Source organism: Bombina bombina, chromosome 11, assembly GCF_027579735.1.
Source record: "Bombina bombina isolate aBomBom1 chromosome 11, aBomBom1.pri, whole genome shotgun sequence".
In the NCBI taxonomy this organism is placed as follows: domain Eukaryota; kingdom Metazoa; phylum Chordata; class Amphibia; order Anura; family Bombinatoridae; genus Bombina; species Bombina bombina.
Genome location: NC_069509.1, coordinates 118,295,992 through 118,315,019, shown reverse-complemented (window position 1 = coordinate 118,315,019; position 19,028 = coordinate 118,295,992). Strand labels below are relative to the sequence as shown.

Sequence of the window (19,028 nt, the reverse complement as noted above, 5' to 3'; positions counted from 1 at the left end):
CAATTTTACTGTATTTAATGGTCCTTAAACTAATAAAATATAATGTACTGACAAATTAGTGTGGAAATACTAAAGTCCAAACAAATGATCTGATTCGTAGTAAAACACAAGACTTTATTGAAAAAGACTGTAAAACCAAACACAGTGTGGTAAAAATCTCTGAAGAGTGGAACTCAGATTCAAAACAATGACACCTCCGCACACATCTGATTAATTTCAGGTGGTAACCGTAATCGTACACACATTCTGCACAGGTGTATGATAAATATTAATACCACTCTTTAACCGGCTAAAAGCATCTCTCAAATTAAAGAAACATGTATATAATGATATCCAAATTCATAAATGTGTATATACAATTAAATTGATCATAGACAATTTAATATATGAAAAATCAATTTCACTCCCAGATATGTATTATATGATATTCTGAATTGAAGCCATGTGGTAGAATGGTGTTCAGTGTAAAGATCCAGAACTTCTCAAGACGGCTCAGACAGTTTATTCTAATTTTTATCCTATCTCCCACTCTCTCTGGTTCCCTAACATGTTCAGATTTCACTTAATGTGCCTTCAACGTGAGTTCCCTCAAGGTTCTGCCTATCCTGGAACCGAGTTAAATAAGAACAGCGTTGCTAGTTATCTATAAGGTATTCTGACACCTGAAGCTTCCTAGCACTGATGGATTATTAGACCTCCGGCTACGAGTGCACCTTAATTTGTTTGTGACTTTATGGATTATTAGACCTGTCACACATATCCATAGCCTTGTATGTTTCTATATGGTGTCATTCATTTCAACAGCTGATTAAAGCAGCATCTTATCTATATTGCACAGAAACTGTTTCCCAGTATACGTGTGTGTTGCAGCATATATTATTACCACATATTATTTATCATTCACTTGTGTTATTTGTATATGTTTCTTAAATGAGGGCAATCATAGAGCCACATGAATATATCACCACTATCCAGCTTTAATAATCTTGTATATGTTATGTTAATGGTGACCAAACCCTCAAATATGTAGGAGTTTTGCACTAATATCTCCCAAACTACCCATTTTATTTATTTAAAAAAAAAGTGTATATATATATATATATATATATATATATATATATAGCCGGTGGCTCAGCACTCCATCCACACAGGTGTAGCCACTGCCTGGGTGCTATCCTCAAATGAATATGTAAAGTAGTGTTGATGTTGGAGGGCACTCACAGGACTTGTTATAAAGCCAATGAATATACAACTTTATTTCCAAATTAGTTTCACATTAATAGAATGTTGACGTTTTGACCCATCTGTGGGCCTTCTTCAAGACAATTATCATCTGAAAAAAATACAGAATATACAGATATAATCTAAATTGACAATATACTGTATCAGGCACAAACTATAAATTAACAGTTAATTACAACAGTGACAACCCTCCACCATAGAAAGCAACAACAAAATGCAAAAGAGTAGTACACTAGCTCAATGCTGAGCTGACCCTATTAAAAGCCAGGGAAAAGAAAAAAGATTATCTCTCTCTCACGTGATAACCACAAGACCACCTATTATTTACTACATACAAAAATGTATGGGCCACAGCTACCATAGTAAAAGAGTAGTGTATACGCAATAAGATATATGAATACCCATCTATAAGGTTACCAATATGCCCCACACCGAAGAGATCACGACATTCAAGCTAGAAAATCAATAGTGAGTGCACTGGTCTGCGGACCAGAAATCCCAGTGCTATACAATCAATCGTGAATACATACAAGACAAGAGTAGGTACCGTTCATACCCCAAAACGTAATATACAGCAAACTTCCAGAGTAAATATCCAATAATTGGACACACCCATAACAATTCAAAAAATGACACTACCCTTTAGAAGTGCATACTCATGTATACCAACATGCGGCAATATACCCCCATGTGGCCAATTGAGAATGTCACCAATACCATAGATACCCCACAGATCACTACATGCTGAAACCAAATATTCAACTTAACAATGCTGGCAGAGATGAGTAGAGAAAACAGCCATAGCAATAAACCACTTTCTGTTTTTAGTGCAAACAGCACTCCATGCAACGGCGTTCAATGCCGGACTCCCAGTGAAGATATCGGAGATACCGGAAATAAAATGTGCAGCCTATAAATAGGGCAATCCCAGAAAACACTAGCTAATCATTGGGGCGCATTCAAGCACACCCACAAACACAGAAATCATGTGTGCACGCCACCCACAGTGTCTCCCTGGTGGAGCGATCATCCTGTAGTGCACACGCATGAACAAAGATACTATGAACCACAAATATAGGTGCACGCCATGGTCAATAACATAGAGGTGTGACAACAACATACAAAAACGAATACATTTCCAATGTCACCATTAACGTGACAAAAACTACTTAATGTAACGGTTCTGCTAGACATCTATAGCCTAACTAGCGTCCCCATAATCGCCTACAACAAATAAAGTATCTGTTACCAAGACTCATAATGTAATTCTGTATCCCCCGTATAGCAGATAGAAAATGTAAACATACACAGATACCATAGAAACCCCATAGATCGCCATATGCTAATCCAAAACTAGTCAAATATTCAACATAGCAATGCTGGCAGAGATACGTTTTAAACCCAACCATAAACCACTAACCGTTTTAGTGCAATCAGCACTCCCTGCAATGATTTTCTAGCTTGAATGTCGTGATCTCTTCGGTGTGGGGCATATTGGTAACCTTATAGATGGGTATTCATATAACTTATTGCGTATACACTATTCTTTTACTATGGTAGCTGTGGCCCATACATTTTTGAATGTAGTAAATAATAGGTGGTTTTGTCGCTACCATGTGAGAGAGATATAATCTTTTTCTTTTCCCTGGCTTTTAATAGGGTCAGCTCAGCATTGAGCTAGTGTACTACTCTTTTGCTTTTTGTTGTTGCTTTCTATGATGGAGGGTTGTCACTGTTGTAATTAACTGTTAATTTATAGTTTGTGCCTGATACAGTATATTGTCAACTTAGATTATATCTGTATATTCTGTATTTTTTTCAGATGATAATTGTCTTGAAGAAGGGCCCACAGATGGGTCGAAACGTCGACATTTTATTAATGTGAAATTAATTTGGAAATAAAAGTTGTATATTCATTAGCTTTATAACAAGTCCTGTGAGTGCCCTCCAACATCAACACTACTTTATATATATATATATATGTATATGGCTACACACTTTTCCCATATAATTTAATGTGATCTACATCTACTGCCGATTGGCTGAGCCTTCCAAATATTTCAAACTATCTGGCATAAGCATTCCTGCCATCAAGAGTTAAGCGATACATCTACCATTTTAAAAACAAAAAAAATAGACCCTAATCCTATCCCTGGCGTGTTTCGCCTTCCTTTGCTTTATCAAATTTCGCTGTTAGATGTCACTGCTTAGAACTGAGTTAGTGATCTTAAACTTGTTTAGTATCCATGAATTTGTATTTTTCATCTCTCCTTTTAATAACTTCCAGATTTAACCCGTGATAATACGTTGCCCTCTTTGACAAATAAGATCCCTGGGAATAAATTTCTGTATTTGAGGATTTTTTTTTTAGTCTTTTTAAATGGATATTTTGCTTAAAAGCGTGCTCTAAATAAATTGTCAAATTGTGGGTTATACCTTGTTGTGCTTAAGTGCTTACTAATTATAATTATTTCATACGCACAAATGGAAAAGAGTACCAATTGCTTCTTTTTTTCACAAAAGTATTTCTGCATGTTGTTTAGCAGAACAACAGTGGTAAAACAATTACTTCAGCCACATTAATGCAGCTGTAAATGCATATTTATATAAATCTATACAAAAGTGGGGAAAATAGTAGAGCGACACTGTAAACCACATTCTTTTTTTTATTAAAAAGCCAAGCAAATACTATTTTTGCTATGAAAATACAGTTGCAAGCCAAAATTATAATTAGTGTAAAAGGTAAGCCAGTAATAGGGGGTTTGTTCTGCCTAAATGTTTTGTTTCTGTGAATATGAATGAAGATTTGGAGTTGTTAGTTAAATCTACCACGCAGTCCCTTCCTGTGTGGATGAAGGGCTTGGTAACACCTAATATGTCAATCCAAAAACAGAATAGCAGATTCAGTGTAGTATTTACCACACTAATAAGCAAATTTCAAGCACATTATTCACACTCACAGCTCTGTATTTTAAGTGTAATATATATATATATATATATATATATATATATATATATATATATATATATATATATATATATATATAGAGAGAGAGAGAGAGAGAGAGAGAGAGAGAGAGAGAGAGAGAGAGAGAGAGAGAGAGTGTGTTTACAAAAACTTTTTTTTTTGGGGGGGGGGGGGGGGGGAGAGAGAGGTGTTCTCTCAGTCCATAATACAATGGCCTCGATTTATCAATTAAGGGCGGACAGGGGCGTACATATTCGCCCCTGTCCACCCCAGTTCTCCTTTGGTGGGCAGCAATTTGCTGCCAGAATGTAACATTGCACACAAGCTATCAATCTCCACGATCGTACAAGACCGCTGCTTGATAAATTGTGACCTGCAGTCGTAGGGGGGCAAACGGCTTGATAAATGGAGCCCAATGTAGATAATATGATGAATGGGAAATGACTGAGAATTCCACACTGGGGGTTAATTGTATAAGACTCAGTAACTTATGAAATCTTATACATGCACACACACACACACACACACACATATATATATATATATATATATATATATATATATATACAGAGTAAGTATGTGTATATATATATATATATATATATATAATTCTTATATATAAATCTTATATATAAATCAATGTAAATATTTGCATAGGAAATTAGCACAAAGCTATGCAAATATTTACATTGATTTGATTTTGATTTCCTAATATTTACATTGATTTAATTTTGAGACATGGAGGATTTTAATTTCAGTTTTTTATCTCCCCCCATAATTTTAATAAGTACACATACATACAACAATTAATATTATGGGGAGGCAAAAAGTGAGTTTAAAATCCTCCACTAAGCACAAAATATAGAGAAAATAACTCATTGTGTAGTTAATTTACAAATCTGTACAAGTCAGAAGACTTGCTTTTCCCACAGAAAACCTCTGAATACATTGTTTGCCAAAGATATGCCAATGAGGTTCACAATGACTCACTTTTTTACTTTAATCTGCTTTACGCCATAGCATTGTTGTATATATAGCTTTTATAGCTTATCTAGGGTTAGTACAGTGATTCAGAACCATCCCAGGACAGACTGTTTTGTGGTTATTGCCACTCGTCAGCTGGGAGTTGGTTGAATTACTGCTGGGTAACATACAACAACAATACATATATATATCTTTAATCTTTTAAAAGTTTGTATAACATATACTAGAATATCACAGTTACCTTTTAAACACAAAGTATTACAAAAAGCCTGACTGTCAGATAAAAAGCTGAGGGATATGACTGAATTTTCACTTCCATTTGGAGTAATATATATTGCCATTAAAATGCAATTGCCACTTGCAAATTAGACTGTTTACACATCATTCAGTACTAATTTGATTCAAAAGAAATTACAAATGTAAAACCTATTTTTACATTTCAAATTGTACCGTTATGTTAAATTAGTGGCAACCTGAGGGGATTTGAAGTCGCACACTGCTGCAGTAACAGCTTTTTACTCATTACAAGAAGGCTTATATTTTGTAGAGGTTATCAGATAAGGGCACATTTGTGAAAGTCTATCTCTGTGTAGTTCCCATGAAATTCTGTGTTGAAGAGATACCTAGGTAGGCATCTGCAGCACTTCATGGTAGGGAATGGTGGTGCCCTAAAGTGATCTTGCATATGAATAACATTCTTTCAAAACTGCTGCTATATAGTGCTCCAGAAATGGGCTGACTCCTAAGCTTACAACCTTGCTTTTCAGCAAAAGATACCAAAAGAACGAAAACATGACAATAGCAGTAAATTAGAAAGTTGATTAAAGGGATATGAAACCCAAATTTTATCTTTCATGATTCAGATAGAGCATGCAATTTACTAATTTATTCCTATTATCAATTTTTCTTCGTTCTCTTGGTACTCTTTGTTGAATGAGCAGCAATGCACTACTGGTTGCTGACTGAACACGGGTGAGCCAAGGACAGTCGGTAAATTTATGCAGCCACCAATCGGCAGCTAGAACTAGGTTGTTTGCTGCTTCTGAGCTTTCCTAGATAAACCTTTCAGCAAAAGATTACAAGAGAAGTAAGCAACTTAAATATTAGAAGTACATTTGAAAGTTATTTAAAATTGTATAATCTATCTGCATCATGAAATAAATTTTTTGGGTTTCATGTCCTTTTAAAATTGCCTGCTCCATCTGAATCAGGAAACGATTCTTTTCATATGAGATGTCCTCAATTCAAATGGACTTTATGTACCTTAAAACGGATACTTCATTTATCTGATTTTGCCACAACGTTCAGTTTGCAAAGGCACTTGTACTAATTAACCCGTCACAGTGATATCCTTAAAATCTGCTCTCTCCTCGGCTCTTGAGAGTGAAAGATGGGTATCTCTGGTCTACAACTAGATTAAAACAAGGATTATGATAGGAGATAAGATCCAGAAGCCCCCCTGGTCTATTGTGATCTATATCTGAAGTCTGGGCTTGATTATTTTTATAGCTTTATGCACATTTCACATTCTTGAAGTTCTTTACTAAATTTGCCCCCACTAGCACTTCTGGTAGCTTTTTAATAAATCAACCCCTTATTGTATAATCAAGAGCTTTTTAAACTGACTCCGGATTCCCTGCCTCTGTCTATATTTTGCCTTTTATAATCATTTTGGGTTGTGTTCCTATTAGGTATACAAGTTCCTAAGGAGGCTGTGGATAATAAGCAGGCATCTGGGTGTAAGGATCAGGAATTCTCTGTCCCTTTCCAACCGTGAAAAACCTATCCTTTTCATTATGCAATCAGTTTCCGTGGAAACCCTTCTCTTGCTATAAATTACCCTTCTAGATGCTGCCACACACAGACATAATCTGTGCATATTTTATGAAGGCTGGCGAGGAAACTCAAAGCTAACACAACGGTCCGTGCAAAGACAATTCAGCTCTATAAGTAGCGATTCTGTGATTAAGGGTATATTAAACGTAATAAGAACAAGTTGCTTGATGTGTCTTTATCCAAACCTGCTTAAAAGCCTTGTACTACAAACGTAATAGAGTGTGAAATGTTTGTATAACGATAAAAACTACTCGTTAAGATCTACTTATCTTTTTTTCTTCCTTTTGATAAAAGCGTCATTTTTTTACGTTAATTGAATAATTTTTACCCCTTGGAATTTGTTATATGTAGTGAGGTTACTGTTTAATGGTTAGTGCCAGCCCACAGCGCTTGGCTTACTGCTCTTTGTATCCTCATTTGTAGGACAGCTGATATAATTATACCTGCGTATTTCCTCTCCTGCACAGTTCATGGCTTTTATCTTGCAGCACTGAACACATTATGCCTTCTGTTGCAAAAAGATGATAGAAATGATTCTCTAATTGACCCTTACAACAAGTTGTTCTTATATGCAAGTTCAGCTCTCGAGCCCCCCCCCCCCCCCCTCAAAGTGCAAGCAAATAGTTTTTAAAGGGATAGGAAAGTCAGAATTTAAACTTGCATGATTCAGATAGAGCATGTAATTTTAAGACGCTTAAATTCACTTCTATTTTCAAATATGCTTTGTTCTTTTGGTATCCATTGTTAAAACAGTGTACATGATTAAGAGCCTATAGCAGGCTTGAAACGTATGTTCTATTTCTGAGGACCCCATGTAAGAAAATAAAGGTTCTTTTTAAATCTTGGAGGCTGGAATAACCTTTGTTGCTTAGATTGTATCTTTGGACGTGGCAGGTCCTTTATTCCGTGCCCCACAAGCCCAAGAATCAGTGTGCTGTTTTCCAAACCTCTTGAGTGATTATTAAAACAGAATACGCACATATCCTACACTAGTGGGAGCTAGCTGCTAATTGGTGCCTGCACACATTTGTCTTTTGTGATTGGCTAACTAGATTGTTCATCTTGCTGCCAGTAGTGCAATGCTGTTCCTTCAGAAAAAGATAACAAGAGAACGAAGCAAATTTGAAAATTAAAGTATTGTAAATTGGAAAGTTATTTTTTTACAAGGGTGTGGGGGGTAGGACTTACAAATAGGGCTGTGCATTTTAGAGGGCTAGTAAGGAATTGGGATTTTTCTATATTTGTATATTTATTTGGTATGTACTGGGTATATCACACAGAGCGTACTTACCAAGTAGTGCCTTTGTGACAGCTGAGGTGCAGTGCCAATCTTGGCATTAAACAAAGGACTAAAGGGACCTTTATGTCTGGTTTAATCAGCCTTGTAAGTCTGGACTCTTATTTCCTCTTTAAATCAGCCTTCATATGACATCATACAAATAGAAGAGTAGGTCTTAAAGCTTGCACCATCAGTAAGCGGTTTGAATAAAATCGTTAGAAACATGAAGTTACATTTGTTCTGCAAACACTTCTTAATCCGTCTTCACCCTCTTGTGTTTTTCCACCACCAAAGCAGTAGAGTACCCCAAACCACTGTATAGGCGCTGATTGGCTGGAGGCAATTGTAAAGAACTACTTAAGCTGAGTGTAGAGTTGGAAGCTGTCTTGCAGAATAAATTATTTACAGAAAGAAAAGCTCTCTACTATGAATGAACAACAGCTCAGTGGCTTGTTCTATGGCGAGTTACCACCTAGGAGCAGCCTTTTTTTATCCCAATAATTCTTTTCACAGAGGAGAACTTTGCTGAAGTACATCAGTCTAAACCTTGCCTATTAAGGTCAGTCCAGTCCTGAAATACCAGGCAATCCTCTGAAAAAGGAACATGGCAACCCCAGACAATTGTTTCGCCTTCTTTGGGCCTCATCAGTGAGGTGCAGCCATATTCCTCTAAGCTCAATGGGCAAGGAGTCCATGTTTGGTTTCCTTCATCACCCTTAGGGTCATAATACAAATACAATTCGAAAGAGAAGCGCTCTACCAGGAACAAATAAAATATTTGTTTTCTAGACTAAAGATAATATAAATACACTCTCTTTAATATGTTTAAATGTTCCAAGTGCTTGAATATAAGAGCTCACAGTCTGATGACTCGCCACTTAACCACTTCGCCAGATGTTAAAGGGACAGTAAAGTGAATTAAACTTTCATGATTCAAAAAGAGCATGTCATTTTAAACAACTTACCAGTTTACTTCTGTTATCAAATTGTCTTTGTTCTTTTGGTATCCTTTATTGAAAAGCGTACATAGATAGGCCCAGGAGCAGCTATGCACTACTGGGAGTTAGGTGATGATTGATGGCTCCACATGTTTCTTGTCATTGGCTCAACCTATATGTTCAGCTCCCAGAAGTGCATTATTGATCCTTCAATAAAAGATACAGAAAGAATGAAGCAAATGTGATTAAATTGGAAAGTTGTTTAGAATTGTATTATCTATCTGAATCATGAAAGAAACAATTTGGGTTACATTTCCCTATAATGCCATGCATATAAATACTGTATATATATGTGTGTGTGTGTGTGTATATATATGTATATATATATATATATATATATATATATATATATACTGTATATGTTATATAATATTTGTGTGTTCCTATATTTGATCATACCATCAACCTCTTTATAGGTCTTTTTTTTCCCCATATTTCTCTGACATTAAAGAGACACTGAACCCAATTTTAATCAACTTTCTAATTTACTCCCATTATCTATTTGTCTTTGTTCTCTTGCTATCTTTATTTGAAAAATAAGGCACCTAAGCATTTTTCATTGTTCAGAACTCTGGACAGCACTTTTTTATTGGTGGATGAATTTATCCACCAATCAGCAAGGACATCCTAGTTTGTTCACCAAAAATGGGCCGGCATCTAAACGTTCATTCTTGCATTTTAAATAAAGATAGCAAGAGAATAAAGAAAATTTGATAATAGGAGTAAATTAGAAAGTTGCTTAAAATGTCATGCTCTATCTGAATCACGAAAGAAAAAAATTGGGTTCAGTGTCCCTTTAAGTTAACTTTTATTTTCTCTTTCTCCATTCAGGTTGGGAGAGTGTATCCACAAGCAGTTTACTTCCCCATCAGAACTCTGTATTTGACCCTGAAGATAGAGCAGCGGGAGCGTTACAAAAGTGGTGAGACCTAGACTTCAAATGCCCTATATCTAATTTTGCACTTATTAATTCTGGGTGGGAAAAATTTCACGGTTTCCTTTTCTTTGCTCTTGGGAAATGGATATAATAAAATATTTCCACATACTGTTAAGACTTCTTTAGTATGGTTCTGAATCTCTTCAGGTATTATTTCAGAGTCTTTTACGGCTTTTATGTGACTAAATAAAAAATGATACACTTTATCGGGATGAAAAATACCATTCACCAGATATATTAGACACTGGTATAGTTAACAGTTCTGGATGATGAAAACTAAATTGTAAAATAAGAAAATATACATTGAATTGGATATACTTCATAGTGTATCTATTGTCATTAATGACAAAAATCTTTCCCTGCCTTAAAGGGACATAATACTTATATGCTTAATCACTTAAGAGATGCAGCATAACTGTAAAAAGCTGACATGAAAATATCACCTGAGCATCTCTATGTAAACAAGGACGATATTTTACCTCAAAATTTCTTCAGTTCACCAAAGTAAATGTTGTGTAAACGGTTATTCTTCAGCTGCTGTAAAGTTGTAAGTTGAAAAAAAAAAAAACAATAGCCAATCAGCATCAGCAGTACTGCGGTCATACTTTGCCTTTGCTGTGATCTCATGAGATTTTATAGAACATGCTTAAACTGAATAGGAAAATAACATGACTGTACCTACACATGACAGATGCACAATCCCTAGCTTGACCTGGGACTAAAGTCTCTTTACAGTGGGATGTGAATACTTAGGAAATTTGAGGTACAATATCTTCCTTTTTTACATAGAAATGTTCAGGTGATATTTTCTAGTCAGCTTACAACTATGCTGCATCACTTCCATGTGCTTCAACATTTGGGTTATCATGTCCCTTTAAATAATCTAGCCACACAGGTTATACATAAACTGAATGTATTCTAGGACACGGCTGCTGTGTTACTAAACAAATTACTCACACAAGAAGCTTTGGTAAAGAATAGTGTAAACATCTTGATTTCCTTATAGACTCTGGACAACACCAGCCAAGTTCAGTAGGCACTCAGTCACATTCTGCCTCTGATCCAGGGCCAATCAGAGCCACAGCACCAATGTGGAGGTGCAGCCGAATCATGCACATGCAGAGGGAGCTTCATCCCACTCTCTTATCATCCTTAGAAGGCATCGTAGACCAGATGGTCTGGTTCAGAGAGAACTGGCATGAAGAGGTAATAACTTTCTTTCCTTGCATTCACCTTAAAAGAAAAAAAAAACCACACATGCAAAAATATCTACTTTTGAGAAACTTTCTATATTTTATTTTATGGAGTAGATCATTTCCTTCCATAAGGCAGGGAGAGTCCACGACTTCATTCCTTTCTTTTGGGAAATACAACACCTGGCCACCAGGAGTAGGCAAAGACACCCCAGCCAAAGGCTTAAATATCCCTCCCACTTCCCCTGTCCCCCAGTCATTCTTTGCCTTTCGTCACTATAGGAAGTGGCAGAGAAGTGTCAGAATATTTGGATAGTCCTGTAATGGGTATGTTCCCTTCTAGAAAGGACTGGAGTTTTAAGTAATAATGTCAACCTCTCAGTGAGAGTATTGATGAAAGTTAGAGTCTGGAGATGCAGGGAAAGTTTTTCTGCGAACCCATCCAGACTGTCGCTAACAGCTCCTGAGCAATCAGTGTTGACGAGTTTCACTGCTTGCTGTTACACACTCAAGTCCATGTCAGTAGCGCTGCTGCAAGACTGTCACACTTGAGAGGCTGTGCCTGTTCCACAGCATGGATCCTGGTTGCTAAGACCGTTTTTTATATATACATTTTTAAACGCTATACAGGGTCACAGTGTGACTCCTTTATACCTCGATAGGATCATAGGATCAAGGGTTAATATCTCTTATTTGAACAGTGTGGGGATTTATATCTGCTTAATGTGAGAGTTTTTCTAGGCTCATAGGCTTTGTGTTTTTGGCTTGGAACAAACAGGTTTCACTTCCGTTTTTGAAGTGTTGTGCAGCTCATAATAGCTTGGTGCCCTTTTTCATAGCAGGGGAAGTCCTGTCTTGACGTACCACGTGACCGGGTGCGGTCTCTTTCATTTCCTAAGATCCTGCTGCAGACATCACTCCTGAGGAGAGCGTTTTCACTGTCTGGGTCTAGGAGGTGGTGAGTGTGTAGCAAGTAGAAAGTAGTGCCGCAACCTAGGCGTTCAGCTGGAATGACCGGAAGCCCAAACGGGCTTATGTCATATTACCTTCCCCTGGAGTACCGTAGCCTTAAACGGAGGATCAATCCGTGAGTATGCAAAGACAGGAAGCGGTTAGGCAGGTACTACTCCAAGCGGATAATGTATAAAAAACTAAATTTAGGGGGGGCGGAGCTAGCCAGCCTAGGAGATGGCTGCGTTTTTCTAGTGCTCCTAAGCCCTATCTGTTTGAGGACGATATTGGCTCTTGCCACAGCTATCTAAACAGTTACAATTAGTGTCCAGAACGACTGACCTAATGGTGCTCACTTTGGGACAGCTCATTTTACAACCTCAGCTGCCGGACCATCGTTTAGAAGAAAGCAGCAGCGGCCTCCTCACACCTGGCCCTTTACTCGGCCTGCTCTCTCGGGACATGTAAAGTCCCACCGGAACTCCCAAAAGACCTGCACCAACAAGAGAGCAGTGTCCGGACATAATTGGGGCAAAGACCCAACACAAAAAGACCGCACACGGATCGGAGAGGCAGAGGTGAGTCCCGCGAAAGGCCGCAGCCTGAGCTAAAGTAAAAAAAAAAAAAAAAAAGAAGCAGCATGGGTTATTAAAGGAATATAGCAGAGACGCACAGAACTACTGATTGCCCTAAATAACGGTTCTGAACCAGCACATGAACATTGTTAAAGGAACCCAGAAATGGGGCTATAAATGTACTAACAGTTTACTATTATCAATTAACATACAGATGTATACATTATAAATTAGGGTGGCTAAGAATCTAACTCCTGCAAGATTATATGAGAACAAATTCAGAAACCACAGTTACAGGAGATACGCTTTTTAAATAAGCATATTTACTTACAGAAGCTCTCCTTCAATAAGATACTACCTATGATCAGCCTTTGGGGTGCTTTATTATCAAAGAATTTACAGCTATAACCCATTCACTAACAACTGGAGGGTGGTTTACTCTTTACACCACATAACCTAACATCACATTTCAGCTCTTATTCAAGTGACACACATCACTTTTAGCTCAAGCTAAAATGTCGCCTAAAAAGGGCAGCAAACCGATTAAAAACAGTAAGCAACTGAAAACCACCTCACACACTGTGAATACCTTCTTTAAGGCCTTAGAAGCCAAAACTAACATGTCAGAAGAAGCAGATCCCCCTGAGCATACCTTATGCCAAAGTTCATCAGAATCAGAGAGTGATCAACCCACTGAAAATATCACCATACCTACAGCGCTCTTTAATTCAATCCCCTCTAAAAAGGACTTTTCACTACTAATCTCTCAGGTCAAGCAATGCATTAGAGATGAGATTTCTGACCTCAAGAAAGATATATCTGAAATAGGGCATAGGGTTGAGACGCTCGAAACTACTCAGGTCTCCCACGCTGAAGCCATTTCAGAGTTGCATAAAACTGTCCAAGGTCAGGGGGCAAATATTCTCGAGCTGGAAGACAAACTAGATGACGCGGAAAACCGCAGCAGACGCCACAACATCAGGCTCAGAGGTGTCCCCGAGGCTGTCACCACCCCTGACCTGGAGCAATATCTCCAAAACTTCTTCAGTGCTTTAATCGACATAGATAGAGCTCATAGAGCTCTTCGCCCGAAACCACAAAATGATCAGCCACTGAGAGATATTATAGTCAGAATAACCAACTACCAAGTTAAGGAAGAATTGATGAAGCTTGCTAGGGAACAACAACCCCTTAGGCATGATAATGTGGAGTTACAACTATTTGCTGACCTCTCCCAAAGAACTTTGTCCAAACGCAGAGAGCTTAAACCATTAACCATGATGCTGAGGAAAAGAAACATCCCATATCGATGGGGTTTTCCCTTCCATCTAATAATTCTATGGAAAGGCAAGCGTTTAACATGCTCTGCTGTAGAAGACATCCAATCTATATGTAAGGAACTGGACATACAACCACCACAACTCGATGAGATCACTTCGGCTCAAAATAAAGATCACATCCCCTCAGGACCCCCTCCACTCCCGCAGAGGAGGGAATGGATCCTAGTCCGTCAAAGGAGAGCACAAAAATCCTTACCGCCTGCATTGTCTCCCAGAGGTGATAAAGGCTGACTCTAGTGTGATGTGGTAAATATATGAGACACTTTTTAAGTAATTAAGTTACCCATCGCACTTGGTGGGATAGCTACCCACAGTGATGATGTGTCATTCCAGGCTAAACCTGTTCCTTTTCATTTGTTTTCATTTGTTCTCTGGTTTCATACTGCAGAATGTTATTTGTTTTTTAGTTCTACGTTAAAATAATGCCATGATAAATATTTGCAAATTGTTGACTGTTAACAAAGCATATTCGTTAATGGTTCTCATTCAGTTGGGAGATTTTCTCCTTTATTTCTAGGAATGTTTTATGTAATATTAGTAAAAATTGTATTTTGCATATTTCTCTCTCTCCTTTTTATGTCTTTTCTTTCTCTCTCCTCACGCTTTTCTCACCTTTCCCCTTCTTTACTACTCCCTAGGTGCACCCACACCGACCTAACCTCTTGGTCTTTCTATATCTACACTAACAAAGTTGGCCTTTCCACACACCTCCAATGGGTAGTTACGGTCTGAATGAACTAACTATCATCACACAGAACACTCAAGGAATAAACTGCCCCCAGAAGAGGAGAATGGCCATTATTGACCTTCAGAAAAAAAATGGGCATATATTGATGCTCCAGGAGACACACTTTAAAGCCAAAAATATTCCCAAATACTTCTCCCCACACTATCTGCAACATTACCATAGTACACATCCCAGTAAAAAAGTCAATGGCGTAAGCATTCTGCTCCACAAATCCTTACCTTTTACCAAAACCCAATGTACCACCGATAAAGAGGGTAGATATATATGCCTGAAAGGACTGTTATATGGCAAACCAGTAACCCTAATTAATGTATACGCCCCTAACTCCAAACAAGACAAATTTATAAACTCAGTTTCAGACCTAATTTTGAAAGAGGCAAAGGGCTCCCTCATAGTCGCGGGAGACTTTAATTTCCCCCTAGACCCCACAGTTGATTGCTCTAACCCAGAGTCTAGGACCAAAACCCCAAATCTAGCTAAAATCTGGCGGAAACTTAGAACTCTAGGCCTACACGATACTTGGAGATTTTTTAATCCCCAAAAACAAGACTACACCTTCTTCTCCCATCCTAAATTGAGCTACTCTAGACTAGATTACATATTTGTAGACCATTTGCTCCTCTCTCTCATACCAGAAACTCGCAGATAAAACATACTTCCTGGTCAGACCACTCCTTAGTCTCATGCACCATCAGATGGCCATCAGCCCCATTTAGGGCCTTTCAATGGAGACTTGATGACCATTTATTATTAGACCCAAGCCAGTCCAAGCTTTTTGCAACTTATATTAAGGATTACTTTGAACTCAACAATACACCAGATGTGACGATGACAACCCTATGGGAAGCCCATAAATGCACAATTAGAGGGGAATTTATCAAGGTAAAAGCACAAAAAGAAAAGTAAACTAGAAATAGAACAACTTTCAGCCGAGATATCTAATCTAGATTATGCTCACAAGGTCAATCCCCAAGATAATGCAACACTAGGGGAACTTAAAGAAAAAAGAGATAAACTAAACTCCCTCCTTCACATCAAGTCACAAAGACAATTACTGCACCTTAACCAAACCTTTTACAGGGAAGGCATCAAATCAGGGAAATATCTTGCTAGAGCCTTAAAAAAACAACAGCAAAAAACATATGTACATTCACTAAAATCTACCCAAGGCAAACATCTGGAAGACACCCTCTCCATAGCGAATGAGTTCAAGAGTTTTTACCATAAACTTTATAATCTATACCCCAACAGAGACTCCCAAACCCAGAGCCAACTATGTCATCAGTACCTTGCTGATACCCAACTCACACAATTGACCCCCGAACAAAGAGAGTTGTTGGAGGGGCCTATCCTCCCCTCAGAGGTAAAGGATGCGATACAACAACTAAAACAAAATAAAGCCCCTGGCCCGGACGGTTTCACAGGTTCCTACTATAAAACATTTGCAAATCTTCTAGTCCCACACCTAACTAACCTATTTAATTGTATCTCAGATAGCCACCCTTTCCCTGATAGCATCCTACAAGCTACTATCTCTGTCATTGCCAAACCAGGTAAACCCCCAGACTCCCCAGCCAACTTCAGACCAATTTCCCTACTCAACATAGATCTAAAAATTTACGCCAAGATTCTTGCGTAAATTTGGGTTTTGTTCCCCACAGAGAGGCCAAAGACAACACTGTCAAAGTTCTCAACCTTTTAGAATTTATCTCACAAAACAAAACCCCAACTGTTTTCCTATCGACTGACGCCGAAAAGGCATTCAACAGACTGGACTGGACCTTCCTACAAGAAACCCTGAGACGATTTAACTTTCCTGACCCCTTTATCCAGAAAATATCCGCCCTATACACCAACCCGACAGCTCAAATTAGAATTAACGGCACATTGTCCGACCCCTTTGAAATCAGGAACGGATCCCGACAGGGATGCCCGCTATCCCCCCTATTATTCATCTTAGCCTTAGAGCCACTAGCCACTAAAATAAGACATAACCACCTGATTTAGGGGATAGAAGTGGGAGAGCAAACTCACAAACTTGCGATTTTCGCAGACGATATTCTTCTTACCCTCACAAACCCTCTCACCTCCCTCAGAACTTCTATCTCGGAATTAGACAGATATGGGACTGTGTCTAACTTCCTGGTCAATGTGACCAAATCAGAATACCTGCCTATAAACCTCACCAACCAGCTCCTAGAAGAATTAAAAATGACCTGCCCCTTAAAACCACAAACAAAATACTTGAAATATCTAGGTATCAAGATAACCCCAAATATAACAGACCTCCGCCCACAAAATTATGGTAGCTTAATTTCAGAATTCAAGAGTCTCATATCAGCATGGATGCCCAAAAATATTTCATGGCTGGGTAGGATTCATGCCACAAAAATGACACTACTTCCAAAAGTTTTATACATTCTCCAAACGACTCCCATTCCAGGCATTCAAAAGGACCTAGACGTACTACAAAAAATTATAAATGATTACATTTGGAAACGCAGACCACCTAGAATTAACAAAAATACGCTATACAAACTTCCTTCTGAGGGGGGACTGGGTGTTCCACACCTTCGATCCTACAAATTAGCCGTCTCGTTACAGAGAATTTCCGACTGGTGTAAACTAGGAGGACCTAACTCCAAAAATTGGGTACAACTGGAAAACACCCTGTCACTATCACAGAGATTGGATGAGATAAGTTGGAATCCAGGATTTTTTAACAAGTATGTAATCTCAACCTCCTCTATAACAAACGAAACATGGTCTGACTGGAGACGAATCAACAAATCCCCAAACAAAATATCTTCCAAACATTCTCCCCTAACCACAATTTTAAACAACCCAGAATTCCCGCCGGGGCTTAATCTAGCCTTTCCCCTTCTCACAAACCCGATTAAATCTCTTCCCTTATATCTCTTGACAGATGATAATCAGAGTCTCAAAACCACAACCCAACTTGAATCCTTGAAGCACCCAGTCCTGTCCTCATGGTTTCGAATCCACCAAATTAGACATTATATAGCTACACACAAATGTTTGAAAGACTTGATACGCCCATTGACCCCCTTTGAAAGAATATGCCACACAACAGACGAAACGCGCGGCACCATCTCCAAACTGCATAAATTAATCTTAAATGAGTCATTCCCACATCTCCCGACCTATACCAAAAGATGGGACCTCGAATTGGGGTTGCACACCTCCCCAAAACTCTGGGCGCGTAGATTTGACAGTCTAGCACATTCAGCACATTCAGCACAAGCCAAAGAGACCAACATCAAAATAATGATGCGGTGGTACTTGACACCAGCAAGGCTGAGATTTATCTATAAAAACGCATCCCCATCCTGCTGGAGAGAATGCATCCAAGATGGTCACATTACACACATTTGGTGGGAATGCAAACTTATAAAACCTTTCTGGTCGCAAATTTTTGATACCATCAATAAAATTATAAGCACAAATATCACCCCCACCCCAGACCTTGTCCTACTATGTCAACCCCCTGCCATCAACTGCAAAATACGAAAACACCTCTTTCAAATAATGCTAAATGCGGCAAACCAGTTAATCCCCAGGAAATGGAAATCAGCCCTAGCACCCTCCAACCTAGAATGGGTAACCCTAGTTAACAAAAACCTTCTTCTGGAGAGACTACACTATCTTAAATTAGGCCAACTAGCTTTATACCAAGATATCCTCTTCCTTTGGGAGTCCTTCACCTTTAATCCCGTATGAATCACACCTAGCAATCACTGGCACCCTACCTACTCTACTGTCCCTATATCTAAACTTTCTCTCTGTCTTCTTCTCTCCCCTTTCCCCCCTTTCCTAATTCCTCTACTTAAGTTGCATGCTCTACTGAGTTAAAAGATTATCATTAGTGCATATGTGTGATAGAACCTGATACGAGGGCTCCTCCCTTGTAACCCACCACGACAAGGGGAACCATTAGTCCTATCTTTGAGACAACA

The 19,028-nt window shown here is 38.4% G+C and overlaps 1 protein-coding gene across 2 annotated transcripts in view; it reads left to right on the top strand.

Moving 5' to 3' along the window:
- Positions 1-19,028, top strand: part of TRRAP (transformation/transcription domain associated protein) — a 382,824-nt gene that overhangs the window by 317,900 nt on the left and 45,896 nt on the right. For both annotated transcript variants that reach the window (XM_053694540.1, XM_053694539.1), the window contains exons 63-64: positions 10,139-10,229; positions 11,251-11,450. In XM_053694540.1, coding sequence (XP_053550515.1) covers positions 10,139-10,229; positions 11,251-11,450 — 291 coding nt within the window. The remainder of the gene's footprint in view (positions 1-10,138; positions 10,230-11,250; positions 11,451-19,028) is intronic.